The following is a 25811-nucleotide window of genomic DNA, read 5'->3' as shown; positions in this document are numbered from 1 at the left end:
CTGCATGAGGAAAGAGAAACAAGAGAGAAAACAACAATTTCCATGGCAACTTCACATTAGAGCTGACTGTTCAGACTAGACGTGAATGGAAAAATTAGTACTTCGCTACGAATGCAGAAGCTGTCATACCGAAATGTGGGTCTTATAGACATAATGTTCTCCTCTTCGTTTGGTGATGAGGAGCATGCGGTCAAAGAGAAAGAGTGTACGCTCGTTCTTGGCACGATGGACACGAAAGTTGCCCTCGAGAACCAGTTCTCCATATGTAGTCAGATCAGGTCCCTTCCAGTTTATGAGCAGAGACTGGACTTCCTGAGATAGATGAGGGAAGTACAGATATTGTAAATTGGTTCATATCTTAATTAAATATGCTGAAAACAAACAAGAGCTGTGAAACATGCACATAACACATACTTTTTTTTTTGTGTTTGTGAGCCTACCTGAAGACGAACAGCATGTTCATGTTTTCTCTTCATGTCATTTATATACCATGCAACACCAGTCATAGTGTATATGGCCTCCTCCACCACCTCATAACCCTCCTCCTCTGGATCAAAGTGCTTGGCAATCTCCTACAATATAAAGGACACATCAAAAAAAAAAAACAAAACAACAACAACAACAACAACAACAAAAAAACAATAACCATTAACTTCATATTTACAATCTTTGCTTCACAAGCCAGATTTTTCAAATGACCTAACATTACCAAAATTGTCCATAAATAATCACAACACCTGTTAAAATTACCATGAACTGTATAGGCCCATGAGATGCACTTTTTTTTTTTACATAACATAGGCTAAATAGAACAATTTTGTAATTGTATAAACAACAGCAGAAGTGTGATTTCTTATAAATTGATCAATGTATTTGCACTAAAATACTGTAGATTTGATTGGACACACAGCCTTTGATGCCAACAACAATGCTGGTAGTGTTTTCTTCCCTCTAAATGCTCCTTTTATGCATTTTGCATTCTTTATCCCCTGTTGTCCATATTCCTATCACAACAGACCTGTGATCCATTTTGGTTGAGTACCACTGATCTAGCCCTTTTCTGCACAAGAAGAGGTGTAGCACAATGTAACAATATACAATGAAAAAAAAAACTATCATAACCCAACAAAAATGATCATGTATAATAATGGAAGCATTGCTCAAAGCAGGTGATTTGAAGCCTTTTCTATTCTATTATAGTATTATTCTGGGAATGGTTGGTTAACCTGAAGTAACAGATGATATTTGAGGATCCTCTGGACAGGCTTGAGAAGATAAGATCCCAGAGGCAGAGATCGCTTTAAAGTAGCTTGCCTCTCCCTGAAGAACTTGGCAAGAGTTTTGTTTCTCATGCAGTCTGTTAGAGCAGCCACAGAGCTAAGGAGAGAGTATGAATGGTGAAAAAAACAGCACAGTACACACTAACAAATATGTCACTATACAAACGATAAGAGTAACTCACATACAACATTAAATAATAACCCTCTGATAATTTATAAATGAGTAAAAGTTTACAAGGGAAATAAATAATGCTTCAAACAGCAGTATTGAGCAGCACATACTGTAAAGATAACCTACAGGTTCAGAACATTAGAGACTCTATGGCTGCATTTACACTTGGCATTAACATGCGACCTGTATCCGGATGTTGTCCACATACACATTTAAAATACAAGTGTAAACACACTTCTGATAGGAATGTTATCCAATCAGCGTGTCCTAGCCCAGAGGTAGTCGAGGACTCATTGTGATCGGATCTCATTGTAATATAAACACAATCCAGCCATCGTATCTACATTCAGAGGGCGGCGTTATATAAATCCCTGCCCATCTCTCTGTGTGGCTGTCAGAAAATAATCGACAGACATTGTTTTGACAAGAAATTAAACTTATTTGAACTAAACTATTTCAAAAATAAACGTCAAACTTTAAAACTTTTAGTTTATTTATACTTACATGATGCAGTGTGTGTCGTTTTTTCATTTTAATTGTGCAACATTATTTGAACGAGGCGATCGTCTTCAATCTTAATGAAGAGCTGCACGCTGCTTTACCAGAGAAATAATTGGACTTTGTACACTTAGTATTTTATAAAAATATTTATTTTTATAAATGTTTTATGTTTTAATTGTTTTTTTGTTTGTTTTTTTAAAGAAAAATAATCTTGTTTCTGTTTGGGACAGAAACAAGAAACAAGATTTCAAACAGAAACAAGATTATTTTTCTTACCTCATTGGCAGATAATTTTGCTTGTTTTAAGCAGAAACTCACTTTTTTTTTTTTTTTTACAGAAAACAAGAAAAAAATATCTAATTGCTGTGATAAACAGTATTAATGGCGGGACCTGGATTGGGCATCTCTGCCCTAAATTCTCAATACTGGAATGTTAAAAAATTATAGTGTATTAAAATTATAAACTACAGTTTTAAATACACATCACAGTAGTATTTGTTTTTTTGTTTTTTTTAATTAACTTTAGCATTAGCTGCCAAGTCCAAGGTTAAACAAAAATGACAGCATCATATTATTGTAAATAATATTACCAAGAAACCAATTGTGCTTTTCTTTTATGTAGGAAACCACATTAATCTGACAACCTAGCCAAAGACTCTTCAATATAATACATTATGCGTTACTTTGGTCATTTATTGCAACTTACTTTGGGTAGTTGGTGCAATATTGTGTGTAGATGTCAAAATATTCACGCTAAATACAGGGAGGAAAAAAAGTCAGTAAATGCTTTTCTCAACAGTACACATTCACATCACACAATGCAAACATAGCACACTGTTCTTCTGGAGACTAGGTTGTTTCCATGTAAAGATGAAGAATTTAATGATTAAAAGGTACACTATGTAACTTTTGGCGCTCTAGCAGTTAATAAACAAAACTGCAAGCATCTAGTGGAAGAACATTGTAGCCGGAGCTACTGTCACTGCAGTGTTGGGGTAGTTACTCAAAAAATGTAATTAGTTACTAGTTACTAGTTACTTCTGTAAATTGTAATGAGATTACTTTACTAGTTACTGCATTTGAAAAGTAACTTCACTACTTATTACTTTACTTTACTTTTTCTTAATTTACCGTGTAGATACATGGACAAACATCATAGCCCTATCATCACTTAACCTTTCTGCATAGAGTTTATTGTATAAATATTGAACCATATGAAAGAACAATAACCCAGTCTGCACAAAGAAATATGCCTCACCGTAAAATCCAGAAACAACAGGATAAAGAAGACTATTGTGGGGTCATTTTAAAATGGTGTCAACACACAAGTTTCAAAACACAGGCTTTGAATCGCTAATTCAAAAGTGAAAGTATAATGCTCACGGCCGCACGGGCATTCATAACGGCACCGCGCAAGTGGACACGCACACGGTTATGAACGCCAGTGAATGCATTTTAATGATGGGTTCATTAATGATGAGTTTATTATTATTCTTAATAAAAAACCCAACAACAAAACAATACAGACAAACTCGCTTAAATAGGCGCTCAGTCAAAGGTGAGGCGAAATGGGCAAAGTGAAGTGCGACTCTCGTTCAGCCCACTTTGAATTGAGCAGATGCGTTCAGTTCTGTAACTTGGTCACATGCAAAATAAAGAAATAAAATATTAAGTTTTGTTGCCAAATTTAGTTTTTTTTTTATTTGATTATTATTTAGTCGATTTGTTTGATTTGTAATGATTTAAGTATAATTTAATTAATTGCTTGTCATCAACTTGCAATTCCCTCGCGAACCCCCGTTTGGGAAACCCTGTTTTTTTAGAACATTATTTTACATTCATTCCTTGGCGACGCGTCATGCAGCCAAGCTACAGGTATCGCGTTTATTTTGTTTTTCCTTTTTTACTTAAAATATTCACAAACTTGTTAACTATATCATGAATTATATGATATTTTCCGATTGTCATATATGTGGAAGTGAATGTGTTTTGTTTAAACACCTTTATAATGATCATGTTAGTTGATAAAACAGAGGATCTGTCGGATTTACATTACATAAATTCATCATTTTTTCCCGAAATAAACGTAAGTGGCTGGTGAACTGGGATAAGAGAGTAAACTTTAAAGGATTATCGCAGCTTCCATATGAGTGTATGGAATCTGCATTTAACAAACTATAAATGTCTTTTTTATATATAGCCCAGTCCTCATTCAAACGTTTGAAACCTCAAATAAACATGGTTGAAAACTTAGTTGTGAAATATGAAAAGCACAGAGCGCGTCAATCTCTGGCTCAGCGCCAGCAGCGGGAAAGCAGGTTTGAATTTAGCGTATTGAGCGTTCTCATCACACCGGTGTTATCGTACACGTTAAAAAAGTTAAAATCGATCGGGTGAAAGGGGACAAATTGAAACTGAGGGGGCACAAATCAGATCTGAGGGGGCAATATGCCCCCTTTTGCCCCCTCGTGGCGCCGGGCCTGCCGAAACCCCCTGTCTCACTCCATTTCCCGCTCCAGCAGATTTCTATGGCAACGGCACACATACAGGCACACGCATGCACGCACCACTTAAACAGACAGAACTTTACACACAGGCAAACACAGCTTGGGTAACACAGGAAAGCGCGTTCCTATAGTCTAGTAAAGTAGTGTAGTTACCAATATTATTAGTGTAATGCGTTTCTTTACTTCGTTACCCAGAAAAGTAATATCGTTACTGTAATCCGTTACTTTGTAACTCGTTACCCCCAACACTGTGTCACTGTTTATGTATACAACGAGTCACGCAGGTACTGGGCTACTCCTCAGTGAGTGTCGTCCTGCGCAGTTTAAAATAGTAGGAATATAAACACTTATTACAGACATACCGTAGTGATTTAGGATAAGACAAAAACGTGGTTTGGAAGATGGATTCATGATGTACTTTCTCATTATATAAATTTTGTAAAAAAAAAAAAAGCAACACAGTGTACCCATAAACCATAACACTTATTATATTTCCTGTTTAGTTACACACATAAACATATTATTGAAATATGATCAGATCTTAAGCCATAAAAGGTACTGAGCCAGTTTAAACTTCACCTTGATCACAAAGCATCTGGCAATGGCCACAGGATCATTGTCACACATGTCCAGTGACTGAAGCAGCTCACTAAAAAAAAGAAAGAGAGAAAACATGTTTACAAACCCCAAAACATCAAACTAATGTTCATTAAAACACCACATGCTCTGCACACTGTAAAGAAAAACTCATAAGGTCATTATAGCGTTAAGCTGGCAAAAGGCCTTGTGATACAGAAAAGAAGCCAAGTCAGTCATCCTCTTATCCATGGTCCGTGGAAAAGAACATCTCTTACAAATCTATATATGTGTCCATAAGTGTGTTTAAGGAGAGCCTTAAATCTCCTTAATAGTAAAATCACTGTGATGAACACTGGTAAGTGGCTTATTCCTTTTAAAAACTTGCCATGATAAAAGACACCTTCTCTTTGCCACTAGTATAAGAAATCTGAATCTCCTGTTCATATTTAGGTTCAATCCATGTTTAAAATGGATTTGAAAGCGCAACTCAGGGGTTAGCTGACATCACACCACAGCAAACAAAGGAAATTATGTCCACATTTTCTGTCATGCATTTGTAATGAAGGACAAACAGAAACATGACAATCATTCACTCACTTACTTACTGTATGGTATTGAGGAGAAAAGTATCACTCTGGGGTAGCCCAACACCTGACAACAGGTGAGGAGACAATTACGTTCAAAAACAATGGACTAATAACTGGTTAGGTGAAGAAAGGTCAAGTCAAATCAAGTCATCTAAATTTATATAGCGCTTTTTACAATACATAATAGGAGATAATAGGAAAATTAATGGACAGAGATTGTTTTGGATTTACAGAAGCTCTAGGAAAATGTTATTATCAAGCTAAAGTAAGTTTTTTTATTGAATGACATCTGTTGTAAAAATCATTAATTATTAACTTAGGGGCCGCTTAAATGACACCTTTTTAACTGAAAACAGAACACTTTTAATGCGTTCTTGCCAGTCATTTACTTGTTTAGTCTATAGGTATGTGTATTTGAATGTGTATGTGCGCACACGTAGTCTTTCTTTACAAAGTGACATCGCCAAATTACTTGTCTAGCCTGCATAATACAGAATTATTAGTCGTTTATGCAGATCCATGTGAACTGGAATCAGAATCAAATGTTTTATATGGAATAGCATGCAAAAAATGTCACTACTACCTGACAGAAAAATAACACACATCTCGGTGGAATCTTTAACCTTGAGTCACAGCACCTTACCGGAAAATGGACCAAAAATATTGATGATCAAATTGACCATTTTTCACTACACAGATTTTTGTCCAAATAATTGTTCTATATATGAGAATTTCTCTTTGTCGAACAAATCATGGTTCTTGTACCTGTGGCCTACCTAAAGCCTATTGGCTATTTGAAAAGTCCATCAATATGTGCCACAGAAATCATGTTCCAATAGAAAATGTCAACAGAAAGAAGAAAAGTGCACCAGTAAAGTGATTTCTTGGGGTCTTTAATGTTTCAGTCTTCCTATAGCTCAGGTAAAGCAAGACACTATCATTGGCAAAGTCATGTGTTTTGATTCGCAGGGAACACACATACTGGCTAAATATACTGGCACTTCAAATCACTTTCAATCAAAACATCTAACAAATGCATATAAATGCATGTAAATTAAAATATGAAAAGGAGTCATGAGAAATTAAATGAGAAAATGTATCAATTGGTAACATTTTGTTAAGACAGATAAGTAGGGTTGTTCCGATTCCGATACTAGTATCGGAAATACCACCGATACCACAAAAATTTCTGGCATCGGTATCGGCGAGTATTTAAACTCACGTACCGATCCGATACCATTTTCTTAAACAATACCTAGTTGTGCCCGCTATCTTTGCTTAACGCAGCAAATCGGAAATTAATTCTTCTTCGTGGCTCAGAATGCAAACACAGGAAGTTGTGCTGTGTTGCCACAAGCAACCACTGTTTAGAGCAGCGGAGAAGTGAAAACGCGCTAGCATTATGTCTGCTGTTTGGCAGTATTTCAGACCAGTAAAACGGCGACATGTCTCATATGCAATGCTGCAATTTCGAGTGACACAAGTATTGGCAACTTTAACACAAATAACTTAATAAAGCATTTGAAGATGCGTCACCCCGCGCAACACGATGGTTACATAAAGGCTAATGCTGCGTTCACACCAGACACGAATGAAGCGATAAGCGCGAGTGATTTACATGTTAAGTCAATGCAAAGACGCGAATTGACTTCCTGCGGCGCGATTCGCGTGAATGACGCGGTGCGAATTGAGCGATTCGGGCGTTTGACGCGCTTAAGATGGAGAAGGATGAGGCGTGCCAGCTTCATTCAAACAAAGAGAAAAGTTTTCAAAAGACAAATAAAGATAACCGACAAAATTGTCGGGTTTATTGTTCTGGATGACCAGCTGCTGTCAGTCGTCGAAAACGTGAGATTTTTATTTAACAAAATAGTTTCTGAATCTGGACTTCAAGTTTTAAAGAGATTATTTTCTTATATAATTATATTCCTAGATTTATTTGTTGCACTGTTTTTATAGTTATATTGTAAAACTAATATACCTTTTTCAGTTTACAGTGTTAGATTTGTGGCTGCATTTTCACTTAAAATAAATAAATAATATAACTGACAAATGTATGTCAGATAATAAAAACACTCTAGTTTACTGTATGTTTTTGTTCTTGTTTTATTAAGGGATAAGTCTGAAGCACACCATAAATAATTCTATCAATTCATACAGGGCTAGTAGTATATATATATATATATATATATATATATATATATATATATATATATATATATATATATATATATATAGACACACACACAGATACACACCCAGGTATCGGATCGGATCGGTACTCGGTATCGGCCGATACCCTGAGCTCAGGTATCGGAATCGGTATCGGGAATGGAAAAGGGGTATCGGAACATCTCTACAGATAAGCTATTAGACAGTGTAGTGCAGTGGTTCCCTTTCAAAGTGGAACTTTTATACTGTGTCCAAGTTGACGATATAGAAATGCTTCTTCGCGTGAGCCTGTGTCTCAAGCATGTGAATACACTACAATCTTGATTGGCTACCGCAGTCAGGTGACATAACAGGCGCATCAGCTGACTATAAAAGGATGCCTAGAGAAGATGTCATCAGCTTCCTTGTCATCAGGAAGCCGTTTGTTTGTGTATGTGTGAATATCTGTTTGTATGTCTGTTGTCAGGAGTTTAATAAAAAAGAAACTATGACCAGCAGATTCGGGAGATGTGTTATGCTGTGTGTGAGGTTTATTACACTAAATGACACATGATTTTTCCATCATTTGTTTAAGAGCGGAACAAGCTCAGTCAGCCCTCGAGGGATCTGGCTGTGCTCACTGTGACGACTTCACAGTGAAGACGCTCCACTGCCGCTTGGCTCTCTTTATGGGGAATGGGAGTCAGGTGTCTGCACCCCACAGCTCAGGTCCCACTGCTGCCAAGGCAGCGTGGCGACTGTGATTGTGGGGCTCGCAGATTGAGTTTGCCCACTCAGGAAGCCCACTCGTCAGCCACTTCCGGTCCGGCAGAGAGCATGCTATTGGCCCACTCTAGTTCTGAGGAACTAGATGTGATGGAGTGGAGGCAGATGTGGCACGGTCAACTTGGAAGCAGTGTCTTGTTCCCCTACTCAGGGAACTTGGTTACATACGTAACCTAGACGTTTTCCATCCTTGTCCTGGTGACTCACAGCTTTGTTATTTTTTTTACATATACCTAATTTAACACACCAGATTCAGATCATCAGCTCGTTAAGAGAGAGCTCTATGAAGTTAAAGATGAATGATTTCATATCTCAAATGATTTCTCTCTCAGATAAAAGAGAGCGGTGGGTCCCCGAGGACCAGGATTGAAAACCACTGGTATAATGGTTTCTCCCTTCTCTTTTTCTCTTTCAGATCACGTTAAAGCAGGGAGCATTCTTGAACAAAGGGGCTCTGTGTAAACATAAGCACCATTGTACATGCCAATTTTGTGCCGTATGAAGGAACATGCATTACAAAGGTGGACAAAGCTACAAAATTATGACCCACTTAGTCATTTGTAAATAAAAATGAGGACTATGTGCGACTGAAAAAATATTTAGGCATACAGGTAAGAGTGACTCGAAGCTCAATAATAGTTATATACAAAGTGCAAAATGAACACTCTGCCAGCACCAAATGCCCAACATGAGTAAAAATTGCAAAGTCAAGTGCAGTGAGTTTTAGCCATTTATAATGTGAATTTGAGAAAACACAACATGACAACAATCTTGTAATAAGAATTGCTATACAGTAAATCAAATGAGAAGCTGAAGGTTTTCCCCTGGTCTTTCTGGCATAATAAAAGTTTTTTTTACACTGAACTTGCAGAGATGAAGTTCAGTAATAATAAATGATTATTATTATTATTATTATTATTATTATTACTACTATTATATTATTGTTGTTGTATAGTTGTATTGAATGCGTTCCATAAAAAACAACAGTAAGAATAAGGTCTGAGACAACTGAGGATGATTTTTTTTTGTTTAAACAAACTAAAAAACAATATGACAAAATAAATGCAGTTTCATGTTACACTTCTTGCTGCCAAGAGGTGGCTCTCTGACTGTGACTGAATATTTCCATGTAGATGTCTTTAGGCCAGGACTATTATCAATCATGTGAAGTTTGGAGCAGATCGGACATTGTATGCCTGAGTTACAACAACTTCCTGTTTTGTGGCGTTAATGTACTTTAGCACTTAGCCAAGTGTTGCATTATTTAATGTGTTTCTAACATGTTTGTTACTTCATGGCATATTTAAATGTGTTTCTGGGAGTGAATTACAGTGTAAAGCATGCCATTTCCTGTTGCCAGCAGGTGGCACTATGACTAACTGAATATTGCCATGTAGATGTCTTCAGGCCAGGACTCTAATAAAACGTGAAGTTTGGGGCAGATCGGACATTGTATACCCGAGTTACTACAACTTCCTGTTTCATGGCGAAACATCAAACTTTGTTAGGCCACCACGGACACTCCCTTCAACGAAAACTCTAGAGATCTTCGCAATTTAATGTCGCAAAGGCCTTTAGATTAGACTGACCAAATATGATGTTTATCTGATTACAGCTCTAGGAGGAGTTTGTTAAAGTACAATGTCTGGAAATGGCAAAAACTGCAAAAATTTTGCAGAGAAAATTCAAAATATCACACTTCCTGTTGGTTTTTCAGATTTTGCACCCAGGGGCTTTGCTGCAGGTATTGGGCTGTTACATGCGTCTACCAAATTTCATACCTGTATGTGAAGGGCGCTTAATTGAAATTTTGTAGGTGGTGCTATCGAGCCATTTTGCCACACCTAATTCTGAAACCCATATCAGATGTAAATTTTCACCACTTTCATGAGTTTTTGAGCATGTTTAGGCCCTCAAAAATAAGATTAATTTCGGAGAAGAAGAATAATTGACTGAGCAATTACAATAGGGTCCTCACACCATTGGTGCTCGGGCCCTAATATATAAGTTTTTAATTCGCTACAAATGTACACAAGTAAGTCTAATCACATATTTACAGACACAACGAAATTAAAATGGACAATTCTTATTTTTTATGGGATATTGCAGTGATTATTATATCACTGATTATTATTAATGATTTATCCCAGCACTTTATTATTTTTTCATAATATTTAATCAAAATAACTTCTCCTCCCTTCTCTTCTGTGATGACGTTTTTATTGGCACAAGGGTGGGACAACCTGTCACTCACATGAGATCACAGCAATAGCAAACCACAACCATCCAGTGATCCAATAAATTTAATAAATTAAGTCCTGAATCCCACCCTACATTTTTTCTTGTTCAAGAAGCCGTTTCACTCAGAGATGTCACAATATGGAAGAAAAGACTACTGCCACTTCCATTTCTTGCCAACTTTAATATATAAATAATTGTTAATTTCAATTCCAGCAAAATAAGTATACGATGAGATTATTACTGTAAAATATTACTCATACTGTGATAAGATACACTGCTCTTTTTTTGGTTTTCCTATCAGAGCTAAATATTTCTACATTGCAACACTAACTAAAAGTGAATGTCCATCTGTGAAGATTCAGAAATTTAGCTAAAACAAAAAAGTTAGCAGAGATTCCATCAAAATTTCAAAGTTATTGTTTCTACAATAAAACTGAGTAATAACAAAGTATTAAAGGCCATTCACATCAAGGACATGATAACTATAAAGTTTTATTAATTGTTCTTATTATGACTCAGGAAGTTCACACCATACGATATAGCTATATGGTAATGACAAAGAGGAACAAATGGAGTCATCAGCATTTAAAGCGGCAGATGACATTTGTTTATTTATTATTTATATTATTTTTTATTTATTTATTTATTTATTTATTTATTTATTTATTTATTTATTATACGGTTATATGGTGAGACCAAAGTCAATAAAAATCAATAAAACAAATAACTATATAAGACATTTAAGAAACAAGATACAAATTCTAAAATACATTCGGGTAGTACATTTTTAAATATATCAGTTAAACATTTCTCTGATTAAAAGGCATTATGGTTGTTTCACCTTTCAGTAAATAACCATGTGACCTAAATAGCACCTAGTTTTTACTAGTTGTCACCAAGTGATCATACCTTGATTTGAAATTATTAAAAAACCTTCTTATACTAGGAATTATTTCATGTAACTTGTTTCCATGGAATTCATTCTATTCCATCTGCGACTTATTAATATAAGAGTTTATTACTGGTCAGAGGGTGAAATTTGACACTCTCAAATATTCAAGTTGAGAGCCTCCTTTGCAGTGATGTCTGCTTTCTCGTTACCAGATAAACCAGGTAAAATTAAGTTTTTCTTGTATAAAAGCTGTATTTTAGCTTAGATACTTACAATTATGGGGTAGTCAGTCTTTACAGATTCAGTGTTAGAAAGGCCAGATTTTGAGTCTGTGAAGATTCAGAAATTTAGTATTTGTCCGTTTTCCAGGGCTAGGAGTAAGGAATGAGCTTCAGCTCAGCAGACGACATAACTGCAGTGCGCGCTTACAATAAAAATAATCTGTTGGTGTGGATGCTAATAAAGTTATCTTTATAGTTCTCATTCTTGGTGTAAAGTGAACAGGCCTTTATTCACCATTGTTATCAAATAAGAAATTAAAATAACATCAAAATGTTGCAAAATTAAGATACTTCTTTGTACACAAAATCTATGGAAAGGTGTTGCATTCCTATGTCTGTACACACTTTAATAAATACAATAAAAATAAATAAAAATAACAAAACAGTCAATAAATTGACTTTTTGGTGCTGGTGTTGGTTGATTGGGCTGCCATAATGAATGAGTTCTTACCTGTTAAACTCATAGATGTCCTCTATGTTTCCAAATAGAGCACACACCTGTTCTGGCTTGATGGGAAGATCTCCAGTGTCTATAATGTGAGCAAGGTAATCCTGCAAGAGAAATATGAATATTTTTGACTTGCATGAAAGCAGGGCAGGGCTAATTTGCATAGCACCAGCACAGCCCACCTAAGACTTTCCTGTTTACACTTAGTGTCACTAACATTAAAAAAACAATTTTTTAAAAAATATATTATATTATATTATTATAACGGAAGTCTTACAGGTTTGGAATGACACAAGGTTGAGTAATTAATGACAGAATTTTCATTTTTGAACTAACCCTTTAAAAGATTACGAGGACATATGTTTTTTTTTTTTTTTTTTTTTTAAAGGATGTGCATAGAAAAATCATTTATAAAAAAGAAAAGAATTGTTCAATTATTTGATTTCATGGTGAATTTAATATCAAAAAAACACAGCAGACTTCAGACACATTTTAGAATAACTCAGAAGATAAACGCCTGATGTACTGTCCGAAGCCTGTGATGTTTCTGAAGATTCATATAATGTCAAATAATGCAGATTTTATTATACATTTTTGCAAATTGTTCACCCTAGCTATCTTTGATCGTTGTGTCTTGTTTGCTTTTTCAGATTGTCGTGCCACGTTTTTAAAATGAGACAAGATAAAAGAAGTACAAGTTTTAAAAACGTGACTCCAGACCATGCGTCTTTTCCATTTTTATCACATTTTAAAAGCACAAAAGCACTCTGTGTGAAGGGCTCATTACTGGCCAGTAGGTGGGACTGTCAGTCACCAGCCTTTAATAAATAGTTATTTATTCAAAGCTGGTAAGATAATAAAATAATAAAGAGGTGTTGAGTGAAATTGATAATATATGTCTACTACTAACTGCTGTGTGCTTTAGTAACTTTACTAACTGTGCACACTTTACAATGTGACCATATAAATGTATAGTTTTTTTAATAAATTAAAAGAAAATGAATAAATAAAATGCAATAAATACAGCACATTGAAAAAAGTCCTAGAGCCGCCACTTTGATTTCCATGATTATCACAAAAAAGGGTAAGTATATTAATTAGAATAAGCTTTTGCTTTTTTTTTTTTTTTTTTTTATATAAGCACTGACTGAAATGATGGCTTAATTTAAAACAAACAGCATAAAAGTACTAAACCAAATTCTATACTTTCTATACATTTTATATATTTACTCCATAGTAGTCTATCATTTTGATGGCTGATTTCAAATGTACAATTAGAATACAAATTAGGACAGCTGGATGTAAACAAGATTTATACACCCACAATTAACATCAGGGTCTGTAGAATTTCACAAAAACTATAATGTATTTAAAATTTGCAAATTTGCAAAAGCCATATCAAATGATGACGTCCACTATAAGCCACTAAAACACTTTATTTCGAGCTCTGATCAGACACTGGCCTTATTTAGTGCTGGGTATATAAGTAGAGTGTCCATCTCTAATATAAATCCTTAATTCCTTCCCTTAATGGATTACATAATTCGGCTCTCTCTGTGCATGTGACAGTTGCTGAAGCCCTTCACTCCAATAGCTTCAATGTAATCCCACAGACAGAAATGACACTAGGTTGAGAATATGTAAGCACATTTGGCATCAATCCTTACACAGTCCTTCAGTAGAATAAACTGCAAGGTTCAGATGAGGCTCGGGTAAAGAGCAATTAGATACTGATTGATTGTGTCAAGCTGTTAGAAAGAATGCAGGTTTACACTGATTGGTTGACATTTTTTTTTAAATGACTGCCTGCCAAACAGACTGACCCAAATCAATCTCACGTCATTGGTGTCGATTGGTCAGGATTCTTTTAGTCTCTGCATACTAAGGCAGAGATATGAGAAAACATTTTAACTAGGGTTGGGAATCGAAAATCGATTCCAATTCTGGAATTTGATAGTTAAGTTCAGGAATCGGATACTTGTTATAAATTTGAAAACAACAACAAAAACAAAAACAAACATACAAAAAACAATGGTGCAACAGCACAAATGGAAATATCAGAATAAGGCTGTATTATGCAATTTCTATCTGTCAAACAACAAAATACTTGTTACTGAAAAATTGTCTATGGGTGAAGTCAGTGAGTACAATAACAATGATTTGGGACAAACTGTAATTTAATGGAAAACTATGCGAGTTGCTTTATGGTGTGGCAGGATTTAGAGCACCCCCGAAGTCACAGACTGCATGATCTCAGGGCTGTGTCATGTATCCGTCCACTCATTTTCTCAAATAAATTAAAATTTAAATGTGTTAAATTCTCTCAAAGTGTATACTTTTAAATAAATAATGATATTGTGATGCATGTTTATGTGGTCCTTTTAAACTCAACTTAAGCATGTGATAATGCGTTTTATGTTTACACCTCATGACTGTTCGTAATCTCACTTCAAGCTGTATGACATTGTGTTGTGTACTTGGAGGACTCAAGCTGGCACAATCCAATTGTCAAACCTGTTGTTATATAACGTGATAATCCCAGTGCACAGGATGCCTGGCTGCTAACAAGTCATAATAAGCAATTCCTACACTTCAAATGCACTCAACAACTAAAGAAAAAATGTACTCAAGTGTGAATAAAGTAGCATGGGAATTAAACATGAAGTATGAGACGTGATATGACCTGATGGGTTTAACCACACACCCATCTTGACGCCAGTGCACTGAACTGACCTCCTAATGGAATAATCAGCTTAAAGCTGCAATGTAACGGATGTATCAGCAGATCTTTTCTACTGTATTGTGTAAGGTTGGGACATGGTTCTATTCTTCAGTTGTTGTACGGATGGATGCAGCTCTGAATGCAAGCTTGCAGGTGATTGTAAGAAAGGGGCAGGGTTTAAGCAGACTAAACGATTTGAGAAATCCGGAATACATCACCAGAGAGAAGTCTGTTGTTTCACCAGAAGATCGAGTTATATTTTAATGAAATTACAAGTTCAAAAAATTAAGAAAAAAAAATTAAGACGTATGCATAGATGAATCATTAACAATAAGATCAATAACATGCTTTTTGAAAATATTTTCATTTCATGCTAACTCTAAGTAAATAACTGAGTAGTGATATTCAAATCAGTCATTAGGGTCAGGTCACCCAAAAATGAAAATTCTGTCATTAATTAATAATACACAAATGTATTCATTTTTGTAATCTTCACTGTTGACATTTCACATGCAAAGCTCCAGAAATGTGCCATCTTTCTAAAAAAGTATTTTTAGCGAAACTCCATCATGGCCGATGTGTGATATGTTGAACAGTGTTCATTAGCACAACATTTCAGGAAATTCTGCAAGGAATCTATTACTACAACTTTCTACACTAGGGGCAAAAAACAGCTTTTTTCAGTTTCTGAGCTGGGTTTTGTTTCAAGAAGTGTAGAAATTCATCATGTCAAAATGACTATGAATAATCTCTAAAGGTTTAACGCAAAGTAAAGGGATCGACTGAAAAGAAAACTGAAAGCAGGGTCTCAGGTGTGTTTTTAAAAATTTTACTACTTAAAACTCAACACGACGTCTTAAACATCAAACAAAGAAATGGCCAAAGACATCCATCTAGTACTAGGGATTAACTGATTTCACAATTAACCATGATTAAAATGTTTACAGTTATTAAATCATAAAAATTTGGAAGCTACAGTTAAAAACATTAAAAAACATGAATTTGAGTCTTTTTGATCCTCTATAATGTGGCATGTTAGGCAACACGGAGTGCACGTGAACTGATCATCTCTCTTTACTAGTTATAGCATGAAATAAATATGAATGAACTTCAGAAGGAATGTTGAAAGATGCAACTTACTGAAATGTATCATGCATAATGTAATCATGTTTCAACCGTTGAAAACGTCAATAAAACTGCTTGTGAACAACATCAATTACTATTGTGCTTTTGCTATTGTAATATCACATGCTATTTACCCCAGGAAAGCCGCTTAGTGTCCAAAAACTCTGAAATTAACTCTAGAGAGTTTGTGGGGGTATTTCTTCTTACATAAAAGGTAAATTTGCGGATAAACTTAGAAATCATGATTTTTTTTTTTTTTTAAGCAGACAATAATCGTAGAGTGAAAAATTCACATTGTGAAATACCTTACTTGTTTACACAGACCAACAATTACAAAATTGCAGTTTGCCACCAAGTATACCTCAGACAAACTAAACTGTAAAATTTATAGCCTACAATATAATGACTATAGTCAATGATTTGATAATAACTAATGAATGATTTACTTGTCTACAACAATGTGTTGCTTTAGATTATCTTCATTTTTCAATTATCTTCATCTTCATTCTCAGTAAATCTTGATATATGTGATTAACTGTGATTATTATATGATTAATTAATCTACCATATCATGTAATTTATTACATTTTTGCACATTTTAATCGATTGACACTTGAAAACAAGCATTTGTTTGTAGGGCTGGGAAAATACATCAAATCTCGATTCGCGATACGTAGAATCTGGAGCGATTCTGATATTTTCCGATGTATCACGATTCTCTCTCGAATCGATTCTGAGCTTAGTTTTTAAACAGCAGATGGCACTACTATACGTGCTTTAGAAACACACGTACACAGCCTGCTTCCAGTTCCTTTACACACACCACTTAAACCTAAAATAATCATTCATAAAGTTCGAAAAGTTTGAAGCGAATTACAAATCTCGCATCATAAAGGCATTCTGAGCCAAGGTGCAAGTATATTTAACCACTTACATGACTCAGCCGAACGCACAAGCGCTGTCCAGCAGTCTTCTTCATGAGCGTTTGAGAGTGTGCTGTTAAAAACTAGCCTAGAACGCCATCTGCTGTTAAAACTAAGCTCAGAATTGATTAGAGAGAGAAAATATCAAGATTGATCCAGATTCATTGCATCGATTGAGAATTGATGTATCGTCCCAGCCCTATTTGTTTGTAAATGTTTGGAAAGTTTAAGACTCATGCTGACCTCTACGATACTCCGCAGATCTCTCACATACATCCGCTCCGTCTCAATGATCTCCATGACCACACGGTCCAAGTAGGTGAGCTCAGGGTTGGGTGCCATGGTGTTGGCAGCAAATGGAGAGAAAGTGTTGGAAACGGAGGAGCTGTTGTTGTTGTTAACAGTGTTGCTGCTGTTTTGCTGGAAAAAGTGACAGGATGCTTGGGCGAGATTAGTGCCCTGAGTCTCATTTAAATCAGCAGCAGGTGTTAACTCCAGATCCACATTGTCTTCAATGGGCACACCAGCAGATGGGGTACCTGACAGGAGAACGCCGTCCCGAGAGGAACCAGACCCGGATGAGATGGTGGAGACCAAGCTTACGGGCCTCTGGACATCTGTGAAGTCAGAACAATCGGACAGCGTAGCAGTGGAGGCCCGATCATTACTGCCAACAGACGCGGTGGACAACCGAGGTGATTCTAAAGAAGAAATGGCAAATAAGAGATAGAGGTACACAGAGAGTGATTTATCTGCACACTGTGGACAATCACAATGCATTTCTCACACATTTACATTTAATCATTTAGCAGATGCTTTTATCCAAAGTGAGTTACAAATGAGGAGAACAATAGAAGCAATCAAACCAACAACAAAGCATGATATATTTTTAACAGGGCAACAATATTTGAACTGAAATGACTTAAATACTAATTATTACACAAGTAGCCAAAAGTCACCATGCTGTTATCTTAAAGATCACCACATTTGATTTTAAAACTACTTTTTCCAATAGAACACTAGTCTTAAATTACAAATGGTAACAAAATGGATCCCCTCTAAAATCCACTGGGATGTATTACTGTGTGAAAATGTAAGAGTAGCTGATATAAAACACTTTTAGTTTAATTGCTGGTTTAGGCAAAAAAGAACCAGTGGAATGGTATTTTTTATGTTTATGTTAATGTACTGTATAGTGTTGTCACGATACTAAACAACTAAAACTGTAAAAGTAATTGAATAATATGATAGAACTTAATTAACTATTAACTATTCATTGTTTTATAAATTATAAATTAAAAAACACTTTTCCACTTTTCATCACTTGTCCAGAGTGTTCGTGGCCTGCTTTTTGACCATTCCCTCCCCTTTATTTAAAAATAAATAAATAAATAAACAAACATGCCACAGTGTGAACGTTCTTACAGTGATGTTTGCAACAATCACATTATCAAATATCAATCATGCTAATATTCTGAACAGGTTGGGATAGGGATGACCAAATGACATGACCAAAATCTTATTTCATTTTGAGTAATTTATTTATTTATTTTTTTTAAATGTAATTTTATAAATCACAACATAGTTATTTTATTTTATCTCTGTTATTAAAGCAAAGATGAAATCAAACAATATGACATTCTATTTAACATACAAATGAAATAAACAGGGCTTCACATTTTTCAGGTAGGCAGGTTACAGTAGGTCTATTTAATAGTAGCATTCAAGTACATCAGTATAAACTGATTCTTAAAAAAATATATAAGTATAAAAATATATAAGTTATTCAGTCAAGTATTGGGTGATTTTCTATTTTGGTTTATTAGGCTACTGTCACTTTAAGACTTGCATGGACCCACTACACTGGAACACATCCTATTTCCTTCTCAAATGTTTTGTTCACTAGTAAAGACTCCCGACTCAGTTGACTGTTTACGTAAATATTCGCCAGGATGTGCATTTTAACATTTTTGACCATTCACAGGCAATAATCGACAAAAGATACCTGAAGCTGTGATTGCATGCTATCTATATGTGGCTTTCGGTGCGTGGCGGCGTGCGCTTATTTTCTCATGCATGAATGTTTCTTTGTTGCTTTCTTTGTCATGCGCTGCACGGATATATTTTACTCCCTGCAGGTAGTGGAAGCAAAGCTCTGCACAGATGTCCTGATTACTGCTTTCATACATTGACGAAAATTGAGAAATACAGCTCTTATTAGAATCCTGTCATTCTTAAAGTACCGGTACTAATAAAATTTCATATCGTACCGTTTTTAATAGCAGGGTATCGCGATACCTCTCTAGTACTGGTATATCGTGCAGTACTTGTACTGTATTTTACATTTATTAAAACCATGTATAAATCTCAAGTTTAAGCAATTAGGACTTGAACAAGAAAGCAGCAACAATTTTCAGATTTTGTGTATATTTAATTTGTGAACTGATGTTAAGCTATTAAATAGTCATTTTCTATTCAGCTCATTACAGCTCAGTAATCACTGCAGGTGTCATTATGGCCACAGACATGGAATTGTGCCTTTAATTTCATCAAGCTGGGTGCTCGCGAAATAACCATCTGCGTGTGAAAATTAACATGTAATGATATATAAGATTTTGGTCATACTATTCAACCCTAACTAACTTTTATGAACTCTGTATTTGTTCATGACATTCAACACAATTCTATAAAAATCATGAAATATAGTACATGACATATCTAGACAGCCCAACAAAACAAATAAGTGTCTTACTCAATGATTGTAGTTATCTGCACACCCCATCCTATGAAATCTCCATGTCAGACTCTGTATAGGACTTGTGTATCATTTAGCTATTATGTAATATTTTTTGCATAATATACAATACACAACACATAGTTTATGAAGCAAGACAACAAAATTATTACTCTGTTCTTAAACTAAATGGCACGGTATTATCAGTTCTAGGATTTACAAAGAGATGACGTTATAGATATACATGGGTATATCTGCCATGACTGCAAAATTGAACATTTACCTGAAAGATCAATCAAATAATAAGTATTAAGAAAGTCCTATTTAATTAGGTTGATATCTGGTTAAACATGAAACTACTCATACTTTCCCAAACTGTGCACATGATAAATATGTTAGCAAGAAAGACACATTTGCGAACAGAAATTCACAACAGACATTCATCCAAAACTACCATTCAGTTTGATATGACAGGAATGCATGCATGCCTTTTGAAAATCATGTTTTGTGCATGTCAAAAGATTAGGAACAGTAAGAGTTTAATGCATGGCATCTGATCAAGTAATAATGCAAAGCATATTAACATAACTAGGCAATGATCTCACAACCACATTGATCAGAACTGAACCTAACAAAAGGACAATACTGCAAAAACAAAAGAAAATAATCTGTGTAGATCTACCAGAGGAAGGCCACCATATATAACTGATTTATTATGCAGAACATTTTTAATATGTACCTCATTTAACCTGTGATATGAAGAGTTTCTCATTCAATTACAGCCTTCACAGATATGTTCTTAAAAGCACTTTCTTAAAGTCCAAATTAAGATTCATAAAAACCTGTCAAAAGACAGACAAACAATAAACCCATACTTGCTCAGAGTCACTGTCTCCCAGCCTATAAAAGTAATCTCGAGGTCAACAGCAGGACAGAGGGAGGAAACCCATTTTTTGCCCTTCATTTCCATACGAGCATTTTGAAAGTAAACACTTTCGAACAGCACTGGCGTCTCCTGCCAGCCCATCCCATTTATGCCTTGAACTGGACTTTCACCTCTATATCTCCAAACCGTTGGAGGGTGGTCAATGATATTGTGTGTGTAAAAAAAGAATTAGCCTATGGAAATGGACAAGCATTTACAAATAAACAATGCCACAAAGTCAATAAAACAAATAATATGGCTTCATTTTTTAAATCACATTTATTGAGCCAAACTGCTTTGTGTGAATAAATGTCCTACAGTTTGAGACTAACTCCTATTTTGTACAGTGTCTTGACTGGATGTTCAGTTGGTCTTTCAGTATGAAGAAACAACTGAAATAATTCAATCTTATTTAATTAAAATGGACTAATTTACACTACACATTTTATGCTTAGTGTATCATGTGGAACTCCAATGGAATCAACTGCTAGTCAAATCTTCTGTTCAAATAAGGGGTACAATTTGTGTAGCACGCAGAGTTGCTGTCTATGTAGACCTTAAAGTACTTTTACAGTGTAAGAGCCACATGTGGTTATTACATAAACCACCATATTGGCTTTGGATTTCGGAATGACTGGTCTCAGGTTACGATAACACTTTTATGATTTACAGATGATTGGCATCCCTGGCTGAGAAAGCAGGTCCAAGGACTCTATGTTTGAAGCTAGAGGATTTGAGTTAGGCAAGGAAAAATGACTGACAACATCATGACTGATCTTGCCTTGAGTGGAGTGTCATCCTCAGCTCCACCTTGCGATTATAACTCCTTGTAATCCCTGTAGACTTATTAGTTGACCACAACATCAATGTTCAACTCGGGTTTACAACACTAAAACCAACCAGGACAACAAATAACCCAAAGATATTGTTTGATGACCAACTAAGCATTTCAACAATGGTCAGGTCATGTAGATTTGCACTGTACAACATCAGGAATATCAGACCATTATTATCAGAGTACAGCTCCTCATCCAAACTCATCATTTCAAGACTTAACTACTGCATTGCTTTACCTGCCAGCTTTCCAAATTAAAAGCTAGTTAAGAATGTACCAAAACAAACTCAGTAACGCAAAAAGTTTTCAATAAATCCTATATTTTTAAATGACCTCTAGTCAGAGACCTTAAAGATTCTAAAGACTCTGAATTTGAAAGCAGTGCTCTTCAATCCTTTTCTTGAAAGGTAGAAATTCTGAGTGTTCCAATAAATCTAAATCTAAGTGACTCAGGGCAAAAAAGCCCACAAAGAGTAAAAGTAAAGCCTCTAGACTTACCAAACCATTGTGATAACCTGAGATTAAATCCAGTAAACCACCATCTCTCTTCCCAAATACTCTTAATGGTAGCAATTTTCAGATGTGGTTGGAGAACCATTCCCCAAGATTACAATGGCCCAAAAAACTATGGATTGGTGCCGACTTGCCTCCAGCTCACTAGGTTTCTTTCTGATGTTCTCATGCTCTTTTTTTTTTGTAGTTTCATTCAAGTGTTTCCCAATATGGTTTCTAGGTACTGTCCAACACTGGCACTGGTTTCTCAACTGATTTAAAGTCAACTGTTACACACCAGCTCATGTGAACAAATATTGCACGCCTCTTTACAAGGAGGGAGGGCCTAATGACTGTGCTTGGCTGTGCTCATAAAAGGGTTGAGAAACTGATAATCATTTGTAGCACAGTAAGACTTAAGGAATGCAAAGACTGCAGTGAAAAACCCATCTAGGTCTCTTCCTTCAAAGTATTCATTTGCCAAGAACAAGAAAAGGTGGCTGGACTCAATACAACTTGATGTGAAAATTCATTTCTAAGTAACCACATCTATGTAATTTACAGGTTGCCATGAATTTACAGACTTGGAATAATACAACAAAGAACTGTTTAAATCCAAGATTACTAGAAAGATTTAAAATGTTTTAGATTAAACCAACACTGATATGATAAATCTGTAAGTGAAGAATTGGGCAACTCACATGATTATCTGCTCTAAATTCCATTTGGATTGTCTGTCCCTCCACTGAAAAAAGACCCCAGACCAGCTGTGACCAGTAAGGAGTTTTTAAAGAGAGGGAGCAAGATAAGCAGAGAGGCTAAAGTAATTGCGCATGCTCTTGTTTGGATCATGTCAAAAAAGGAGGCCAATTATATTGAGAATCACTCTAAAAATGTGTTCAATCCACAGAACAATAAATATTAAAATAAAAGAACCAGTATACCACTTTCCCCCCCACAGATTCTCTCTTTATCCACATTGCAACAAAACACAATAAAATAATAGTAGTAGAAGTTCTCTGGGAGATATGAAAAAATAGTAGTTATTGATCAGCTAATAGTGAATTACAGCATTTAATTCTATTACTTACTAATTTATTGCTATTACTTACTAATTTACTGCTATTACTTACTAATTTGTTAACCGAAGTTTGTTGCTAGTTATTAGTAGTTACTAGGATGTTAATACTGTGTTACTCATTTGTTCCTGTGTAGTTACTCATTAATGATGGAAGAAAGACTGATGAAAAAATGTAATTATTAATTGGTTGAACTTGCTAATGTGATTTAAAGGGTTCATGAAATGAGAAATCCTGGTACCATTAAAACATCCTACAAATTACATATCTTAAAAGGCAAAGTACAGTACATAAGTTTTGCCACTAGAGTTTGCTTATTCAAAACAATAACAAAGGCATAGCTTGATGATGCCATGATGAGTGGGGAATCATGGGAGTTGTTTTCTTCACCTCCACAGCCGATGGAGAGCAATCCAATGGGACTCAGGCAGAAATCGTGTTCATGGACAAGCTAATGTATTTAAGTTTTATTAACGTTACTGTAATATGAGGCAGGGTAGGGCAAAGAGCCTGGGACATTTTACATGCTGGTTTTATTATACTAATATGCTGCAGTCAGCTGCTGATCGACTGATAAACCAATTGACACAGCTAGATTTTTGCCCCTTACCCTGATTTCTCCCGGCATGTAAACACATTAACCTGTGTTCTTTGGGTTTATTGAAGTGCACATGTGTTATAGACTATACAACAAGAATCCTTACTGTGCATTTAAGCACATCCAGACAGAGCGAGTTTTTCGCGGTAGCTAGGAAGGAGGAAATATATTGCAAACTCAGACTCTTTCTTGAAATGTGTTCTCAACTGTGCAAAAGTACAGTCAAAATGCCGCATCTGTAATTGCATGAAATACCTCTGCATATTAAGCTGTATGAGAAAGCATTTTAATATAAAAGAAAAAGAATCACCTTTAATAAACCTTTTATCCCTTAAATAGTCAAATTTCAACTACTAAAATGTAACAGTATGCCCTGGAATTCTGAGTGTAGGACACATAAAGTTCACCTGTTCTGAGTTAAAAGCAAGCTTTCCATTTACTAGCCTTTCTCTGAAGCCAGTGGGGTAAAAGATAAACGTCACTGGTGACCTATTACTAGCTTTGAACTGGCTAGCGGTCCCTAGGGGCATAAAAGCCATGAGGACATCATAGACTCAGGTCTTGGCCAGTTCTGTCCATTAATATTTATACTAAGGGTGTCAAGACTACCGGTACTTAGGTTAGTTAAAAATAAATAAATAAATAAATGAATAAATAAATAAATACCAGTCTTTCTAATTCACAATCAATGCCCAGGATTTGATCGAGAAGCAATCTTTTTAGGTGCTATGATAATCTTAGCAGGAAACCAAATAATTCTACAAGCTACAAACAAACCAGTCTAATTATACAGGACCATTTTTGTACAGCTAAAATAACTGGAAGCAGATACAGTATTAAGAAAATGAAAAAAAGTGGATAAAGGTCCTAGATCACATGTAATTTCACATGTTTTTTTTTTTCTGTGTTTTTGAAAAGCTGTTTTGTCAGCTGATCAATTGGCATGTTCAGCATCCATTGAACACTCTGTTCTTCTGTCTCTCACTGCCTCGTTTTAATTCCTGCCAAAAATTAAATATGTCAAAATCATATGAGGCAAAAATATATTATTTGTAGCTTATTATAAGCTAAACGCTATATCTTCTTAGCATTTCTAATGTAAACATTTTATTCTGATCAGTGATCCCCAGGAGAGGGCAACAGGAAAACCAGCGGTTGAAGCTGGTAATGCTCATCGGATTGCAAAATTTAGTGGAAATTTATTAGAAATGATTCTGTCTAAAGAAATATTAAATGTAAATTTATCAATATTAATTCAACTATGCACAATAACTATTGATTTACTTTGCATGTTATTTTGCACTCCTGACATAAATTAAGAAATTACTGGTCACTGTAACCAAGTTTTATCATGAACAGTGGTCAAACATTCGAAGCCGCAGTCTTAAAACCTTCTAACGCTTCAAGATTAAATAAGAACCACATGGTAATAGATTACAGTAAAACATAAACAACAACAATCTGAGGCAACTGGCGATCTTTGTATGATAATTACTGTTATGGTAAGAGAGAACTGTTAAGACTGACAGTGCTGGAAAAAGAAACAATGTCAAGCCAAACTTCACAAAAGCTTTCCAAACACTCCAACTGGAGACCACAAATCCATAACACATCCAACAATATTCCTGTTATTGTAATGGATATTGGAAAAGAATTCTAAAACTGTGAATTCAATATGAATAGGATGACGGAAAAAAAAAAACTGTTGTCTTCCTAACCCTCCAGTGTGTTTGACATTGTGACAAACATTGTCATGCCACTGTTTCTGTCTCTAGGACTGTATCTATACTTGCCAAATGATTAGCCTAAAGCCTCTATGTGTGCAGCATAAATCAGTTGTTGTATTTCTATTTTTTGTATTTGTATTTCTATTTTTCGCTGTATTTAATTGCTATAGTTTTATAAGTTAAAGCTGCAGTCCACGATTTTGGCCCTCTAGCGGTTAATAAACAG

The 25811-nt window shown here is 35.3% G+C and overlaps 1 protein-coding gene across 6 annotated transcripts in view; it reads right to left on the bottom strand.

Moving 5' to 3' along the window:
- The window catches only part of LOC125278140 (pleckstrin homology domain-containing family G member 3), an 81257-nt gene that overhangs the window by 10126 nt on the left and 45320 nt on the right, over positions 1-25811 (bottom strand). For 2 of the 6 annotated variants that reach the window (XM_048206981.1, XM_048206984.1), the window contains exons 1-8: positions 22188-24474; positions 17439-17896; positions 12429-12529; positions 5040-5109; positions 2660-2706; positions 1227-1377; positions 441-572; positions 130-312 (exon numbers count right to left, since the gene is read on the bottom strand). In XM_048206981.1, coding sequence (XP_048062938.1) covers positions 130-312; positions 441-572; positions 1227-1377; positions 2660-2706; positions 5040-5109; positions 12429-12529; positions 17439-17896; positions 22188-22287 — 1242 coding nt within the window. In that variant the 5' untranslated portion in view covers positions 22288-24474. Of the gene's footprint in view, positions 1-129; positions 313-440; positions 573-1226; positions 1378-2659; positions 2707-5039; positions 5110-5644; positions 5691-12428; positions 12530-17438; positions 17897-22187; positions 24475-25811 lie in introns of those variants that run through there. The other 4 variants (XM_048206983.1, XM_048206982.1, XM_048206985.1 and 1 more) reach the window with 3 other exon arrangements.

This window comes from Megalobrama amblycephala, linkage group LG11 (assembly GCF_018812025.1).
Source record: "Megalobrama amblycephala isolate DHTTF-2021 linkage group LG11, ASM1881202v1, whole genome shotgun sequence".
NCBI classification, from domain to species: Eukaryota; Metazoa; Chordata; class Actinopteri; order Cypriniformes; family Xenocyprididae; genus Megalobrama; species Megalobrama amblycephala.
The sequence above is the reverse complement of the archived record's forward strand: the minus strand, read 5'-3'. Positions and strand labels throughout refer to the sequence as shown.